Below are 18,478 nucleotides of genomic sequence, written 5' to 3' on the forward strand. Positions count from 1 at the left end.
TTGGTTCTTTATTGACTTTACATCTAACCGTGTGAACTGCTGGTTAATAATTGGTTTATGAATTTTACCTGAACATGTTGTTCTGTCTTCTGAAATCAATGAACACATACAATGCTGTACAACAATGAAAATATAATCAGTGTTTAATAAGAAAATACACATTTGTGTGCTCAGTTGTTCAACAGTGGAATGTAATAAATGCCATGAGCATTCATTATTGCTGAAACATGCAGGAGAGTGCGGATTGTTCTGTGATTATAATGTAGAAAATAATACATCACACAAGTAAAAAAAACAAAGAGACAGTACCCATGTACCTCACGCTGTACATACCCAAAAACACTGGAAGGCTTTTCATATAAGACTAGAGATAAACAATAAGCGACAGAATTACTTTAGTGCAAACTTCAGCTACAGACTCGAGGATTTAAAGTCGTTATTAAAGTAGTGTGGTGATGAATACACTGGTCAGTTCAGATTTTAATACCCTCAGGTCTGAAGTGTAGTAAATAAAAAAAAATGAGACCTGAATTTAAATACAATCAAATCTGATTAGTAAAATTCACTCCCTTTTCAGCGGGATGAGAATCGCAAGGCCAGGATGCTCACGTGTCCGGAGGATACAGAAAGTCTGTTAAAATGGCAGATTATTCTAATGTAAAAAAAAAAAATAATAATAATAATAAAACCATGGTAAATTATTTCAATATGAAATTTCAACAAAAATGAACAAAAGTGAAAAACAATCAAACAGTTTACAATAGCCTGGTTCAGTGCAAGCTCTAAAATAATGGTTATTCTATCCTTTCAAAAAGGTATAACTAATAAACCCACACCCACAGTGCAGCACGGTGGTGGCAGGATCATGCTTTAGGGCTTTAGAGCTGCTTTTCTCTATCAGAACTGAGGTTTTTATCAAGTTGAAGGGAATCATGACTAGCTACACGCCAGGTGATGTTGGTGTAAAACCTCCAGTCTGCCAATGAGCTCGAGATTTCAACACTGACCCAAAGCATGCGTCTGAATCAACAAAGGAATTAACCAGATCATCAGTGTTTCTGAATGACCTAGCAAGAGTTCCCACTAATAATCTGTGGGATGACCAGGAGTGGACTGTGCACAGGAGATGCTCTTACCATATCAGAATGCTTTTGCAAGATCTATAAGACAAGACGTGGCACACTGATAGACTCAAAATGACTTGCCTAAAAACTTCATTTTTATATGCGGTCACTTCACACTGACGGAAACGTTCACACTGTGGGAAAACGACATGATTTATCTTGGTTTCATTTTTCATCACAACAACCTGCCATTTTAACAGGGAAGCGTAGACTTTTTACACATATTGTACAACATTCCTGGTCTAAGACATATAGGGATATGAGAGCAGGTTAAGTACAAGATCATCAGTTTAATATCACGTAGGAGCAGATGAAAGGTAAATAGAGAAGAGAGATCTTATGAGGAATAATCTTAACTAAATTGATTTTATAGATAAAGATCCCATGTTCCTAAACCTGAATGTTGACACGTACACTGATCTAAACTTGCTCTGCTTACTTCTGATCTAAGCCTTGCATTTTGCACCAGATTTCACCTGAACCCCAAACATACAAAATGTTTTTCTCATTGTAAACACGATCCTAATGTACCACTAGATATTAAAGTGCTTTATCTAATCCCATGTCATGTCTCCTTTATGGATTATCAATCTATATAAAAACACATGGCATGTTCCAGCTGCACCACAAAAACCGCTCCTTATCTTTTGTCCCAGCTTTTATAAGGCTGTATTTTGTGTTTTGGCCTTTATATTAAAATAAAGTATATTGCTCTTAAAAACACCACACGTTAACACATCACACATTGATCCAGCTTGGCAAGTCCTGTTCCCCATGTAATCAATAGGTTTTTGCATCTCCCTAAGCTCTAAGATTCCTTCTTAGTTTCTGGAGAATCTGATTTCTGACAGGAGGGTCAAGCGAGTGGATGTTTAATTTTGACCACAAGGCTCATTTTTATGATGTATCTGGAATACACACGAGTCCCCAAGAAATGGATTGGGGACCTCTACAGGATACATGTGGCAAAGGCAATAAACCCAGCTGAGGGGAAATGACCCTGAGTAAAATGAAGGGTGAATGTTATGCATTTAAAAAATAAAATAAAATAAAAAATAACTTCAACCAAGAAACCTTTATATGGTTTAAAAATGATAATGATTGTTCAGTCACAGTGACATTGCTTACTAAAACTATTATCTTTTGTATAACCTGGCTTTTAATTAGCTGTGATTTTGTATAAAAGCGCTGTAGTGAATAAACCCTCCTTTTTGGGTCTAAGGAAGCATTTTTTGAAGAAAAGTAAATCACCCACTAAACTGATGCCATAAGGTAGGACTTCCTCTTCCTGTACTCACACTCAGATTCACCTTCTTCAGTTCCACAGTGAAATGATTAAGCTTACTAACAAGATCCAAACATCTCGGAGCAGGGTAGCCAACACTGAACCGATCTGTAATGAGGCTTGTCTCGTCACTTGTCCCGAGTTAATGTCGTTAATCTTTGATAATCGGGTAACTTCTGACCGAGTGACAGACACAACACACCTGCTATACATCCAGAGATAGTTGGCAATCTTGGTAATAAGGAGCAGTTTTATTCAGGCATCTTCACTGGAGACGCTGTGGTTCTCGTCCTGATGCTGGGTGACACTGGGAGCCATGGAGGAGCTCACATTCAGGTATCCGATCTCTGACGGTTGAGACGACTCCAGGCTTTTGACGTGCTCTCCCACTTTAACCCTGCAGATGGCATCCAACAGTCCCCAAGAGTCGCGGAGCCCCAGCTTCGGACTTCATCACAATTTCATGAACACAAGAGGGTAATATTTGTATTAATGAAAACTGAGGTGGTTTCTGCTTAAATATGAAAAGGTAGATGCCTCACTGGGTTTAGCCAGATGCACCATGATATCAGGAGGCTGCACTTTTCAAGTCAATTTATTTAGGAAAGTGAACCAAGGTTTTCTTCAAAAATTTAAATGCAAGACTCCACAATTAAACCCCACCTAAGATTTGTAATGCCTTACAAAGACATTTCGACCCCCAAAACATAGCACTGATTTCACAGCATCTAGGAGCAACAGCTCATGCGGCATCTACCACTTCCCTAAAAACACCAAGTAGATACCTTGATGTCTGCAAGAGGCCATCGGGGAGAGCACCAGAGGGAAATAATTTCTTTACCTCCTATTACAGAAATAGAAATATGAGTACATTTTTTACATGCTTACATAGACTAACTTGTCCAAAGCATTCCAACAATTTTAAAGGTATTAATGAACAGCCACCATTCATTTATCTTTACCTCAGCATTACACACGGACTGAAGATTTCTCAGGGCACGCTCTAAAACTCCGATCTGGCTGGCCAGCTTCAGCATTTTTTCCTGAAGCTGCTTATTCTCCAACTCCAAGAACTTCACTCTAAATAGAGATGAAGAGATCTGTAAGACAGAGACGTTTATATAAGGTCCTGCGCAGTATATAGACTCATTCTGACCTCTGCTGCATGTCTGTAGCGGTTCGCATTCCGTTGTTGCCCATCTCCTCAGCCTCAGTGATCCTTCTCAGCAGTTCTCGCCTCTCCAGCAGGAGCTGCTCATTCTCTGCAGTCACAGTTCTAATCCAGACCTTTTCCTTTCCAAAAAGGTTAGAAAAGCTGTCAGGATTCTGTGCATTCTGGCATTAGATTATACTAGAATAGGAGAATAAAACGTGTCTCACTTTCTCGGACAGACTCGCTGCCAGGGCCAGATCATTCTCTAGCTTCTGGATCTTCATGTCTCGCTGGGTGGTCGCCTTCATGAACAACTGCTTGGCTCTTCGTAGCTTGGTCTTATCTGCAGAATGCCTTTCGTTGTATCGCCTGAAAATGAGCAGACAATTTAAAACCTTGAACTGTTAGGTATACCCTGAAATCAAAAAGACAATTTTATTAAAGACAAAGCTTAGTTTTTAACTAAATGAAAAATGACTTAAAACAAGTGATAAAATTTTAACACTGTAGTGGTCAGGTACGCTGCTAGATACACTGTGTATTTGTGCTTAAAATGAAAGCTAATGCTATTTGCTTATTTTGGTATCAATAATAGTAACAATAATAACTAACTAAAACTGAACTTGCTGAACAGATTTGTGACAGGATCAGTTTAATAACTGCTGAGAATATAACAGTGCAAATGAAAACTCTGGTCCAAACTAGCTTACCAGCAAGTCACTTCTAATGGCAGGAGGACATTACATTTATGACATTAGTTATCCAGAGTGCTCAAATGTTTACTGAATCCATCAGTAAATACATCTTCATACTGGTTCACTAGGTCAGGTCAGGGACCAAGAGCGCCATTAGTTTAAAAGCCCTGTTTAATAAAGAATAACATTTTTTTGCATGCCAATGCTCCTGTGCACAGATAGAGGTACAAGGTAAAAGCCCTGACCTCAACCCCACTAAAAACCTTTGGGATGAACTGGAATGCTGTCTGCACACCAGGCACCAGCCTCCTCTTAACATCAGTGTCTGACCTCACTCATGCTCTTATGGCTGAATGAACAAACTCTCACAGTCATGTTCAAAATCTACAGAAAAGCCAGAAGTGTGGAGTTCTTTAACAGCAAAGGGTGGACTAATTCTGGAAAGGGATGGTCAAGTGTCCACAAACCTCTGGCTATACAGTGGCATAGGAATGTGTATAGTACATTATGATTGTTTATAAAGTCTTCACCTGAAGTTGGCAACAAGCTGCTGAAGGATATTCTGTAGCTCCTCCTGCAGTCTTTCTGACTCCTGCTGGGAGGACATGAGCTGCTCCTCCAGTTTAAGGCAACTTTTCTGACTGAGGCTCTGCTGTAAGACATGCCATACAACAGCATGAACAACCGTGACTAAAATCACTTGCATCACAGGTCACACCATGCAGGGATTTACAGCAGCCAGATTCAACAAGCTGTCAGCCTGTTAGGTCTGCCTCATTAATTCTCACTTCTCTGAAACACCACAGTGGAGGCCCCGAGCCTTAAAATCCCTAAAATAACAATCAGCCTTTAAAGAGAAGAATAAGCAAACCTGTTCCCTGGCAGAACTCAGCTCGCTCTCCAGCACCTCCAGCTTCGCCTCCATCTGCTGGGAGCGGTGGGAGAGCTCAGAGTTAATGCGACCGAGGGCGGCCTCTTTCGTACGCAGAGAGCGCAGCTGCTGTTGCAGCTCTTCTTCCCTCTGCTCCACCAACTTCCTAACAACAGAACAACAGGGATAACTTATAAACATGTTGTTGAGCACACAGACTCCGGCGTCTTGGCACTTATTCACATGTCAAGTAGTGATTTATTCTCAATATAAAATACACACTTTATATATTTATACTCAATAAACAATACACACTTTATGCACCTGAAGGTGACTTATGGAGTTCTGTGTTATGTTGTGTCAGGTGGAATGCTCACCTCTGGAGCTTTTCTTCCTGCAGTTTAGCTCGGAGGGCAGACAAGTTATCAGACATATCTCTGGTGTCTCTCTCCAACTTGCTGGTCTCTCCAGCTCTGGCCTCCTCCAGACGCAACTGATGTAGAGCGTTTTTCAGTTGATGCTGAAGCTCCAGCACCTTCAAACAAGCACATCAAGTAGTACATATTTATGCATTTATACTCTTCAGGAGGATTGCACTGATTCAATGGAAGAGATTTAAAAAGTTAAACAATTAAATAGTTTGTGTATTGTATTTAAACATGAACAGTTTGTTTCCAATTAATTGCATTACCATAAAAAATAAAGAAGGCAAGACCAATCATTCATTAAGACTGCTGCTGTAGAAAAGAGGACAGATTGTACACTTCCTCGTCTGCTGTGGGTTCCTGAGGACACATGCCCTACTGCCTACACAAACTTAGCTTTTAATAAAAAAAAAAAAATTAAACAAAGCAGGTCCCCTAGGTAGATTTTGGACTTTCTCCATTGTGCTAAATAAGTTGGCTGGTAACTGACGAGTGATCATCATCCATCAACATATGCAAACAAGTGCAAAGAAAATCAGCATTTCCAAAACATTTAACAATTTTAAAATTTTTTGGTCTGATTTATGCAAACATTTACACACACCAAAACATATTAACAGATAATATTAAACATGGAGTGTTTTAAATGATGTATACACACATACACAAACATCGGGTCTCATTTATCAATATTTTGTTAATTAGTAGAAATTAATTATGTTGTTTACATACATACATATTTACTAGTCCTCCTGCTGCCCAAATAGCTGGTCAGACTGTAAGCCACCTAGTAACCTAGCTCACATTAGTGACCAGAAGGACATGATGGGGATTTCACTGAATAAATGATGTAAATTTAACCACGTAAATTTACGTTTTTTTAGTTCAGGGATACTTAGCTGTACTACAAATCTATCAGGTGAGATATCTGCAGCAAATCTCCCTTAAGGTTTAAGCACTGATTTCTGCTGACTGGTCTCGTCTGTACCCCTATAATTAGCCCTCAGCACTGACCTTCTTGTCAGCAGCAATAACTCGTGCTCTCTCAGCATTGAGCTCTTCCCGGAGGCTACTGCTGCTCTGTCTGTTCTGATTGTTCCTGGCCAGTTCCAGGTCCAGCTCCCGGGCTCTCTGCTGCAGCTGTTCCAGCTCTGCCACCTGTGCTGTTGCACTGGCCTCCAGCTGTGCCAGTTTAGCCTGAGCCTGCTTCAGCTCTGCACACAGCTAAAAAACACACATCTGTCAGCATTCAGCTTAGAACAAGTGCACAGCAGAAATGCAGAATTCTGCACTATAGCAGGTTTAAGGTGAAAAAACCATTTTCATACTGCTTCTTTTGTCCTCAAACATAGTTACACTCATACACTTTTTGACTGTTTAGTGAACTCAAAATGTTAAATATTAATAGTAAAAAACAACATTAGTAAGCAAATTGCATACATTTCCTCCCAGTTATTTTGTCGATTACTGTCGACATTAACATCCAAAGATCTGTAATCTGTAATCAGACAATCAGATACACAACCAATTCAATTAGGAACTACCTTGATCTTCTCTTGGTCTAAAAGAGCATTATGTCTCTTAAGGTCTAGATTCTTCTCCCTCTCGTAACGTAGCTCTCGTTCAGCTGAAGTGAAGAGGTGCTGAGTCCTCTGTAGGTCCTGCTTTAGCTGCTTGTTCTCCTCACCTTTCTGCTGTAGGACAGAGTCCTGAGCCTGGGAACAGATTCAGAACTAGAACCAAACCCAGAGCTAAAATACAAGTACAGTATTGCCCCAAGCAGCAGTTTACAGTAGTCCTATCCACTACACAGGAGCGTTTCTAGTACACGTGCAATGTGTGTTGACCTTGACCCGAGCCTGGGCTTCACTCATCTGAGCCTGCAGGGCCAGCTGGTGCTGACCAGCCAAAAGTCTCTCCTGCTCCAGGGTGGTGTGCAGCTTACTCATCTCTGACTTCACACATACCACCTGGGGAAGCAAAACATAAGTACCGACATAAGGCCAGCGTAGTAACTGACCAGTCATCCTTTCTATGCAAGCTTCAGAAATTAATCCCTTCCATAAATTACGAGAATCATTATTATGAACATGCAAATATCTTAAATCTACCAGTAATGCCTGCTGGAATGGGCATACTCTATTCAAATAACTCCCCACAAGCAAGGCAATACGGTATCCTCAGGTCAGTCCGTGAATTAAGAGTCTTGCCTGGCTGAGCTCATTGTCCTTTCCTGTAGAAGATTTGGGATTAGGGTCACACACTCCCTCCTTCTGGGCAGCATGGAGTTGTTCTTTCTTGAGCTGCAGCTCCAGTCCGAGTCGCTCCGCCTGGCCCTCGGCCTGCAGTCTCTCCTGGGCTCTGATACTCAGCTCAGCCTGCAGCTCCATCACCTGCCTGCGCTTCTCCACCCTCTCATTCCTAGCACACAACACAGCACATCCACCTCTGTACTACTCATTTTATTATATACAATTTAAAAATACAGATATTATATTTTAAACATCCTTGGTTCACAGCTCACTTCCAGTGAATTGGCTACATAAATATTATTTATTCCACACACTAGCAAAGCAAGCACCAAATGCCAGTTTAACTCCTTAACTCCTAAACTGGTGTATAGTACACACTTTATGATCCTTGTAAGCTCACAGTTTGTACCTTATTAAGTTCCTTACCTCAGAGTGCTGTGTTCTTTCTCCAGTTTACACATTTCAGACCGCAGCTGTTCAACTAGAGCATTAAGCTGCGTCACCTGCTCCCTGCTCTCTCTCAGGTCCTCCTGCACTCTGCTGCCCTCTAGGTGCTGTGCCAGGTCGTCCTGCAGCCGTGATCGAGCTCGCTCCAACTGGGCCACCTGAAACAGGAAAAAACAAGTCAGACACAACTGACACATTTAAGACATTCTAGATTATCTGTATATGCTTAAAAAAAACAGGTTGCTATTTAATGGCTACCCTGTTATTAGTCAACATACTGACCTTTTCTTCCAAAATTCCCTTTTCTCCCTTCAGCAGTGTGAGGCTCATGTTAAGGGATTTCCCTTGCTGACACTCAGCCTGTAAGCTCTGTACCTCTATGCGCAATTTCTTCAGCTCCTCATGTTCGCTCTGCAGTGCCTGAGGACAAGCAGTTCATATTCTAAATATGAGGCAGTGTCCTCTTTAAATTAATACTACAGCATTTTTCTAAACTCTACTGTACCTGTAATGTATGTGTGAGTCTCTCAGACATTATCAACACGCTTCATATAAAAAAGTTAATAGTTTATTCAAAACCTATTGAAGAAAGCTGAAGGCCAGGGGAGTCAGTAAACATTTATGTTAAACATGTGTAAGTCTTTTGTGAATAAGATTCGAATTTACCCGATATATTCCTGTACTAAACGCTTGAAAAGTGAAAAGTAATGTTGATTCATTTTCTAGAAGAGCGTTCTAACAAGGTCAGAGGGTTTTGTGGTTTCTCTACAACATGACAAAATGCATCCTGTCTCCTCAATTTCAAAAGGGGAAAAAATTATGAGAAGGAAAGATGAATTAGTTTGTTTTGCAGACATTCCACCACGTTAAAACATGACGATAAAGAGATGAAAATAACATGTTCTATAATAAAATAAAAAAACGTTGTTATTGGCAAATTGCTGTGGTAAAGGAGGAATAAATAATTTGCACGTTTTTATTGGAATCCAATCAACACTACTTCACTGCTGACTGTGTTTCTACAACAGCACATCCATGAAAATCAGCAGTTCGGTAACAAGTAAAGGGGCTTTCCATCTGTTTTCTCAGTAAAGGAAAATCCATTACAGTTATTGTCCTTGGTAATTACCCTACAGACAGGGTAGGTACAGATAAAAAAAAAAGCTGGAGTATTATTCAACTTATACTCTATAGCACATAAATACAAAAGCTGCAGTATAAATATTATTTTGTTGTGAGCACATTACCTGCTTCTCTTTTTTCAGAGAAGACTGGGCCAATGCTAAGTCCACCTCTAACCGTTTCCTCCAGTCCTTCTCCTCAGCAAGCCGACTCTCAAGAAATGTCAGCCTCTCTTGAAGACCGCCTTGTGCCTGTGGATTCAAAGATTTGACATAATGAATAAATCCATGGTTTTAATAAATGCCAAGTGAACACTAAAGAATTTGAGCCTCGACTGTCCCATCACTTTTACATGATATGCAAATTCTTCATGTGATGACCATTCATGCCTTATTGACAAGTTTGAGTTTTTACACTAATAGGTTTAGTTGAATCATAAATCATTTATGGGGTCATGTAGTGTCCACTAGGTAGAACATACCAATAGTCAAACTAAATGCAGATACCTCTGAGAAGGTCTCTTTGGTCTGATCACCCTTCTCCACAGGTCTCTTCTCAAGGGCATTTCTCACATTTAACTCTGCCTCTATATTTTTAATCTGCAAAGACGAACCTCATTTTCACTTCCTCTAAAAATCAAACTAAAAATAAACTTATTAAATTAGTAAGGTGTTCTTGCAGCATTGCGATTTCTGACCTTTCTTTGCAAGCTGTCCACCTCACACTCATGGCACTCTCGCTCCTCTTTTGCTTTGTTCTGTGCCTCCCCCAGCAGGGCCTCCAGCTCCTCGTTCCTCTCTACCAGCTCCTCATGCTCCTGCTGCTGCTTCTGCAGCCTCCTCTCCAGCTCCCGAAGACGGCAGTCCTTATCCTCAGACTCTCTTCGACACCTGCTCACAAACGCAGGCAAATATATATGAACAAATTTGTGTACGTTCAAATGTGATCAGAAACTAGGGTGCAAATAAGGATTATTGCCGTTTTGCCCTGAACTGCAATTCACCAAACAGTTAAACAGTCATTAATGTCATTAATTAAAATTTTATTACCTTTTATGGAATTGATCCTTTTCATCATTTATTGGTGTACCTGACCGCTCTGAATGATCCGCATTTCCATCAACCTAGCACACACATTATGTGGTTAGTAGATTAGAGCAGTATGGCTAGCTTTCTTCAAATGTTAAATAAATATATGTCAAGCACTGCATTAGATAAAGGTGAAAATTGCAGTTGTTATTACTATTAGTAAAACCCAGTTCACAGTAATTCACCTGTACAGATTGATCATGATCCGTTGCAGGTTTATCTCCATAATTGGGATGAATCTTAAAATTCTCGATCTGTGGAGACGAGACGTTACAGCAGTAAGACGAGCTTTATGTGCTCTACTTAGCCGAAGTTGCGAAACCCTATTAGCATGAATCCATTGTCTATTCTACTCTAAATAAAAGGTTACTATGGGAAAGAAATGTTTCTAAGCAGCCTGTAAATGTAGCACTCACAATGACAATTAAGAAATATAACACACCATTTTCAAAAGCGTCTTCCTCTCAGAGTCCAAGGAGCGTACTCTGTCTCTCAGTGCCCGGATCTCTGTGTCGAGTCGGTCATTGTGTTCTTTAGCCTTCTGCAACTCCTCCATATCTGCCAGAGAGTTACTTTTTAGACGCAATATTTGGTCAGATCTTCAAAGATATCCGCCAGTTATAACTTTCAGCCAGTTCTTACCACATTGCTTTAAATGTTCTACTTCCTGTTTAAGCTGCGCCAACTCCTCTCTGGACGTTTGCAGGTCAGGGCCTTACACAAATGCACAGCATCATTTACACATTTAGGATGAACAAGAAGCGCTGGTAAGTAAAAACACTGGTAGATTGTTCCTCACTTGTACCTCGTTGTGATGCACTTACCACAAGGGTCCTGGGCTTTCCGAGCCAGATCGAGTTCATCAGTTAGGTGGCGAATCTCTTGATGAGCCATAGTGAGTCTGCAGGACGCCTCTTCCAGATCCCTCTCCAGCTTCTTCCTCTCTGTATGCTCCTGCTCCAGTTCCACACTGTGAGCCTGAAATAAAAAAAATGACCGTTACATCTCACTGGCTAAAGATTACTCAGTCTTTAGGATGTGAGTGGAAGGAGCTGGGGCAGGATCCATGCTTGTGCTCACCATGCATCTGCCACATTGAGGAGCTTGAGTGAAGCTGAAGGGGAACATGCTTTAGTGGCAACAGAGCCAAAAACAGCCACTGCTGGACCATACACCAGCTTTAGCTGAATACATGCAGCCTAATTTTATGTTAATAATCTACCTAACCGCTCAAACAGAACTAAAATTAGTTTCCAACAAAACCCATTACACAGAGGAACTTTCCCTCTGTAGTCTTTGATTCTGATAGCTTTTACACTCTGAACCTTCCACATGTGAGTGCAAAAACGAGCTTGTGAGCATAAGCAATATGCATAAACACTTGCTAATATTATTAACTTGATATATTTAAGCTTTTAGTTGACATGGTGATGATGACTTTAATCTCATATCTCACATGCAAACTCAGATTTTCAACAAGGTGCAGAGTTCGGGTACGTTTTAAATCTTGCAGGCCGAAGAGATCTTAGCACGTAAACGCAGCGAATGAAAACCACCAATGAGACAAACCCTTTAAAACCAAGTACTAATGGTTAGACATGGAAAGACATGCCAGAAGCTGCATTCATTCGGTAAATTTAGGGAGAAGGGGTTGGTTGGCATAGCTGAGAGACACATTCCTGCTCGTAATGACAGCTCAAGGAAAGAGCGAATACGGCAGTCGCTGGAACCTACAAGAGGGAGGCTCTGTGTCATTTTTGTTGCCTTGTGAACACCAAAGAGCTTCCTCCACGGGCTCTGAGCTGTAGATTCGTTTCCCTTGGAAATAAAATTAAGGATGTAGAGTCATAGCACATTTCTCAGAGGTACTGACAAAATAGCGCTCTGTTCATGACGCAAAGATACAAAAAGAAAACGACGGAAAGTGCGTTGAGATCTCCTCACCTTGCTCATACTCTCTTTAGTGAGACGCATCATTTCCTTTTGCTGCCGGAGCTCCTCCTCCAGGGTGTGCCGGATGTGGTCCAGTTCCTCCTGGTTCCCATACGAGACAGAAGCCAAAGTCCATTATAAAACACATAAATGAGTGATTTCAAACCCAATAACTCTCCTCTCATGGGTACCATCTATGATAAAGCTTTCAGTCAGAGTGTGTGAGGCTCTCTGTACAATACCTGTAGATGGACCTCTCTAAGGTTTCCTGTGAGAGTCTGAGTATCGAGCTTCCTCTCTGCAGCCTCCAACCTCTCCAGCAAGGTGACTCGTTCTACCAGAAGGTAAGCTACCTGCTCACTGGAGCTGCTGTTACTGATTTCAGCAAGGCCTTCCTGCTCCAACATCTCCATCACCTCTTTATACTGGCACTCTAGAAAACATTCAGGAGTTCTTTTCAGAAAGCTTGAGTGATCTAACAAAAAAAATGACTGAAACAGCCATGTCATGTTTGAGGTAAGGTGAGAGAACAACCTGAAAGTCTGTTCTATTCAGCTCAAATTTATTTTATTTGTATAGGCCGTTTTATTTGTTTTAGTAGTAGCTATGCACACAAAATGCTTTAATGAAATATAAAGATTAAGATCCCTAAACAACAAATAGGAAGCAGAATGGCAAGGCAAACCTCCCTGAGGTGACACCAGATAGTGGCATTATAAATCATTATATAAAAGCAAAAAGTACTAATTGTGTTGAAAACATTTGCAGTATGAGCATATAGTGAACATGTGTCCTGTAATAGGTGCATGACAACCGTTATAATAGCAGCAGGTACAAATCTATAGACTTAACATGAATAATGTCCATAAAGTACTGGAATATCTAGCAGCAGAATATGGGCACTGTGCTTTTCTTTTTGTCCATCAGTCCAGAAGCAGAGATCTTATGTTGTACTATTACCAAACATACCAAATATTGAATAATATTTATAAATTATGCTAGCCCAGAAATGTTCTGTAAAGCAGCATGAATGAATAGAAATAATTTAGTTTTGTGATCATTAGTGTGTGCATTATGTACTATTAATGCATTGATTAACATCCTTAAAGCCTTTTTTGTGTTTTAATTTCAGAGAAATGCAAATTTTCTTATGAATTTCAGTCATGAATAAAAACAAAACAAAATTTATCAGCCTTTATGACAGTAATTTCATAGAGTCAGTACAAGGTGCTAAACCAAACATCCAGACAAAGAAACAATGCTAATCCAAGACCTTCTCAACTATCGGCTCACACGGGCCAGCCTTCTCTCCCCACGTGTATCAATGAGCCTCGGCCGCCCATGACCCTGTCTCCGGATCACAACTGTTCCTTCCTTGGACCACTTTTGATAGATACTGACCACTGCAGACCGGGAACACCCCACAAGAGCTGCAGTTTTGGAGATGCTCTGATCCAGTGGTCTAGCCATCACAATTTGGCCCTTTTAGTCAAACTCACTCAAATCCTTACGCTTGTCCATTTTTCCTGCTTCTAACATCAACTTTGAGGACAAAATGTTGACTTGCTGCCTAATATATCCCACACACTAACAGGTGCCATGATGAGGAGATACTCAGTCTTATTCACTTCACCTCTCACTGCTCACAGTGTTATGTCTGATCAGTGTATGTTGAACCTAATGATAGCATGACTTAAGTTTATCACGTAAGCAAGTCCAACCAACTTTACTTACTTCTAGCAGTCATTCATAATTACTTAGATGAGTGAAAACCTTCATATTCAACATGGAGACTTGCCTTGCTGGTGCTTTATCTGCTCAAGCTCAGCACGGAGATGTTCGTTGTCCCGTTCAAATTCAGCGGTCAGACATTCACGCTCCTCTAGCATGTTCCGAACGTGTTCCACGTAACTCTCCACCTGCATCACACAAACACTCGAGTTAACATCTCTCAAACCTGTCATGGGTCTCTTCATTCTCTACACTGACCGGAGAAGAAAACTGTGAAAACATAACCGTATTTATTACAGACAACACTGGAGCTGGATTCAATATTCATATATTTAACTCTTAAACAATTAAAACTATTGATGTTAAGTTTTAAATTACTATTGTGAACAATTTACACTTTCATATTTCTTTAAATATATCTTATTTAAGACGACAGAAAGTCTTAAAGCAATCTGAATAAATTTTAATATTTCTGCGTTAACTAGCATTGCTGAAAGGTTGAAAATGAAGGTCAGTAATGTGTCAGGAATCTGTCAATCATGAAGAAGCAGCCTTTTATTATCACTTCAGCATTATAGTACAGTGAAATTCTTTTCTTTGCACAGTCCAGCTTGTTAGGAGGCTGGGGTCAGAGAGTAGCCATGATACAGCAGCTCTGGAATGAAGAGGATGAAGGGCCTTGCTGTAACAGCTTGCAGTGCTAGGGCTGGAACCCCCAACCTTCTCATCAGTAACCCAGAGCTTTCTCTATTAAGTCTCCACTGCCCCAGTGAGTCTTTGAAGCTCTTTTTTTAAGTGTCACACAATGCTGTTAGTCTTGTTGTGTAATTTAATCAAAATACTTCCATGGAAACCATTCTACTGGCATAAATGATGAGGAAGCAGCAAGAGAGGGAAGGTCGAGCAGATGAAGATGTACTTGGGATCGCTTTAGATAAATGGAAGATAAAAGGAAATTAATCTTTATAATGATGCACAGACCCAGCAGAAACAATAACATTACTGCAAGGATGTGAATCTGTAGTGCTGAGCTGATTTCATCATTATTTATACAGACGTTATAAAATACAATAGAATGCTAAATAATGTGACTTACAGAAAAAAGAAAGAATTCCCAGCACGACTCTGGAGAAGTCCTGTTCACAGAGAGCCTTGTTTATCATTTATTTCTAATTTTTCACACTACAAAACTACAGACATGTGTTGCAAGGCAGCAACATTATTAAGAGTTCCAGTAACAAATATCCTTTATGAGGGAATGAATAAATTCATAAAGGAAAGAATGGAGATCGTTTGAGTGTAATTTGATAATCATCTATAATTTAAGAAAGCGTTCTGGTCTGATCATTTGGTTACTTTTACAATCCAGTGAACACCAGGTTACTGTATGGAGAAGATGACTGAGTAGGTTCTACATGTTAAAGCTCTTTATGTAGACTGAATGATGTCCATGTCCCACAGATGTGATCTGTATTTTGCTGATGTTACCCATTACTGAATATTTGGCTTTTATTTGTCAGATTAGAAATCCAAAAATACTTTTGCCAAAAAGAAATCCAATAGCAGCAGACATCATGTGAGAAAGACTGTGAAAGCAGCAGATCATGATCATCTCACGTTGTTGAGAGCCGAGCCCATATCATCATGATAAAATGTTGATGAAGTTAACTGATCATCAGCTATGCTTTACAGTGGCTCTGGAGCCTGCCATCTGGACACTCACCTCTTTCATCTCGCTGACCTGCTGTTCACGGAGAGCCTGGAGCTCTTGCGTGGCTGATGCGAGGCTGCCCTCGCTGCTCCGGAGCAGACGCCACAAGTGGATCTGACGCTCGTCCGCCGAGGCCTCGGTCAGGATGCCATCCTTCTCCAAGCGCATGGAGAGCTCCTTTAGCTCGGTTTTATCCTTGCGGAGAAATACAAAAACACTTGTTTACACACCAACAAGCTTTCTCAAGAAGTGCAGGAGTACATGAGACCTGGATTATTTGATACACAAAGTTCAAAAAACCTACATGGTTAGTGAATCAACTAAGCTGCAATATGGTGTGATAAATAAGTTCAGAGCACTGAGATCCAGTACAGACTCTTGGAAATCATGCAGCAAGCTTCTGGTGTCAGGGTACATGGAACTTCAGATGTTGTCAAGCCATCATGTATTCATGGCATTATATACAGCGCATCGGGACAAAGAACGTGTTGAATCCAAGCCAATATGGACCCACTGTTTCAGGTCACAGTCAGAGCGTCTGTACACCAACATGTCCTCATGAAATGGCCTGAATGTAATGATTTGATTCATATGTTGATGTGTTTTCTTTCCGAGTGACAGCATGTTGAAGTGCAGGGCTGCCGAAAGCATTCAGGACACACCACACCTCCACCAAATCTAAAGCCTGACAGTAGCTTAGCAAACTACACTATACAAGTTTTGGGACACCCCTCCAAATCACTGAGTTCAGGTTTGTTTTTTGTTATTTTCAGGGGTTGGGCTTGGTCCCTTAGTTCCAGTGAAAGGAACTCTTAATGCTTCATTTTGGACAATTTCATGCTCTTTGTGGGAACGGTTTGGGGATGACCGCTTCCTGTTCCAACATGACTGCACACCAGTGACCAAAGCAAGGTCCATAAAGACATGGATGACAAGACAAGTTTTTGTAGTGATGCCATACATGTTTGAGCTGAAGTCAATCATCCGTGGAGCAGATGGTGATGGAGAGACGCAGGGTCAATCACACAGGGACATGTGATATGTTCACAATGAATGTGACTTTACACAACATCCACCAAAAATGAATAAACTCAAACCATTTTCCCTCAAACAAGATGATAAAAAAGGCCAAAGCAAACAGATTAAAGATGTTTGCTTCTAATGCACTGACACTGAAGCATGTGTAGTCCATCCATTATTTTGTGAAGACCAATCGACTGGTTTGTATCTTGTGATTTCAGTATTTCTGCTCTTGAAATCTTCTTCAATCAGAGGATTGTGCTAATCTTCACCCCTGTCTTGTGGAGGTTGTTGGTCATGACACAGACTGTTGGTTATGGGATTCCGTCGTCAGCTGTTGTTGTTTTCCCGGAATGACCAGTTGTGTGTCTGGTAATTAGTACACCAGTGATTTCTTTTATTTTTCTGGACAACCGAATCTGTTTTCTTGCCTCTGATAGAATTGTCTGCTCTAACAGCTCTCTGTTCTTTATGGTGGTTCATCCTTTTCAACAAAAAAATACAGTCTTCACATGTGAAACCCAGGCCTCAGTCCAGGTGTACACATTCAGAGCTATTAACTGTTTAAACAGTCAATCTAAGTGGACACACCTGACCAACAATACACCTGGCCAACAATACACCTGGCCAGTTACCTGAAACATCTGTGCTTTAAACAAAAGGTTACAAAAAATCTTTTAAGTTGTTCAACACATTTAGGTGTAAAGACCAGGAAGTGAAAGCTGACATTCTGATTTATCATCTTTTATTAATATATTGATCCTTCATTTTACTCGTTTAATGCTCAAACATCTCCACAAACTTTGTGGAATATTGTCCATAACACTAAGGAAGCGAGATATGAAACTCCATCTAGATTTTAAGAAATCATGACTAAACTGATTGATTTGGTCAGTACATACCAAGCATGAAGACAAGCAAACATTTCAGCTGTAGAAATAAACCTGAGGCACCTCATACCTGTTTCTGTTCCATGGCCAGCTGAAGTCCAGCAGCAGTCCACTCATCACTCCATCAGCTCACAGCAGTGACACTACACTCCAGCTTATCATTTCCAACATTTAAAAACCAACTCAATCTGATCATATACTCCCCTAATCATCATTCTGTATATGGCACAAACTCCGTTACAGAAAGCGTTATAAATGCTGCATAAACACTACACTGACCAGTGCAATGACAAACCTGTTGCTCCTAGACATGAACACAACGGACCCGGGACCTCCAGGCAAAGTTGCTAACACTTAACGGTAAATTAGACGCAGATATAAAACCCATAAATCCTTCTCGTGTGTAAACACCGTATCTGCCTGGCCCTTCCTGTGGTCACTGCTAGCTGTTTGTAGCTACATGGCTAGCTAACCAACTTCAGCTCATCACTTCTACAGCCGAGCGCAATGCGAGAGCTAGTCTAGGAAAAAGTTACTCTCAGCTTTTTTTTTAACTGTTTAACACAGACAACAAACAGCAAAAGAAAACTCCTGAAATAAATACATTAATAAAAAACACTTCAGGTGATATTCGGATATCTGACTAGCGACCACTGTCAACACTGAAGAAGGCTCGTGCTGGCCTACTGCATATCTCTGTGAGGAGCGTCACCCTGGTAACGGAACATACCA

At 40.6% G+C, this 18,478-nt stretch overlaps 1 protein-coding gene across 4 annotated transcripts; it reads right to left on the minus strand.

Annotated features, from left to right (window-relative positions):
• Nucleotides 1-125: 125 nt before the first annotated feature.
• ccdc30 (coiled-coil domain containing 30) lies at nt 126-18,445 on the minus strand. Of its 4 annotated transcripts, none has more exons than XM_058409594.1 (28): nt 17,817-18,445; nt 15,849-16,031; nt 14,193-14,313; nt 12,637-12,827; nt 12,407-12,496; nt 12,197-12,280; nt 11,287-11,440; nt 11,105-11,176; nt 10,905-11,020; nt 10,648-10,716; nt 10,424-10,497; nt 10,072-10,264; nt 9,881-9,973; nt 9,500-9,625; nt 8,535-8,672; nt 8,232-8,410; nt 7,764-7,974; nt 7,401-7,523; nt 7,098-7,268; nt 6,568-6,777; nt 5,506-5,663; nt 5,129-5,294; nt 4,788-4,906; nt 3,790-3,931; nt 3,566-3,702; nt 3,372-3,489; nt 3,195-3,253; nt 126-2,857 (listed from the first exon to the last, which is right to left on the minus strand). In XM_058409594.1, the coding sequence occupies exons 1-28, from the start codon at nt 17,829-17,831 to the stop codon at nt 2,665-2,667; spliced, it is 3,705 nt and encodes a 1,234-aa protein (XP_058265577.1). In that variant the 5' UTR covers nt 17,832-18,445; the 3' UTR covers nt 126-2,664. The 4 variants fall into 4 exon arrangements, with proteins under 4 accessions (XP_058265577.1, XP_058265576.1, XP_058265578.1 ...); XM_058409593.1 differs by having other exon boundaries at nt 4,788-4,909; XM_058409595.1 differs by lacking the exon at nt 12,197-12,280 and having other exon boundaries at nt 4,788-4,909.
• Between the last annotated feature and the right edge of the window lie 33 nt (nt 18,446-18,478).

Source organism: Hemibagrus wyckioides, linkage group LG15 (genome assembly GCF_019097595.1).
Source record: "Hemibagrus wyckioides isolate EC202008001 linkage group LG15, SWU_Hwy_1.0, whole genome shotgun sequence".
NCBI lineage: Eukaryota > Metazoa > Chordata > Actinopteri > Siluriformes > Bagridae > Hemibagrus > Hemibagrus wyckioides.

Bases quoted from the DNA above. Each gene is read 5' to 3' on its own strand.
- ccdc30 (XM_058409593.1), bottom strand. The intron at 8,411-8,534 runs GTCAGTATGTTG...TTCCTGTTTCAG, and splicing joins AGGGAATTTTGGAAGAAAAG to GTGGCCCAGTTGGAGCGAGC. The intron at 7,269-7,400 runs GTCAACACACAT...ATCTGTTCCCAG, and splicing joins AAGCCCAGGCTCGGGTCAAG to GCTCAGGACTCTGTCCTACA.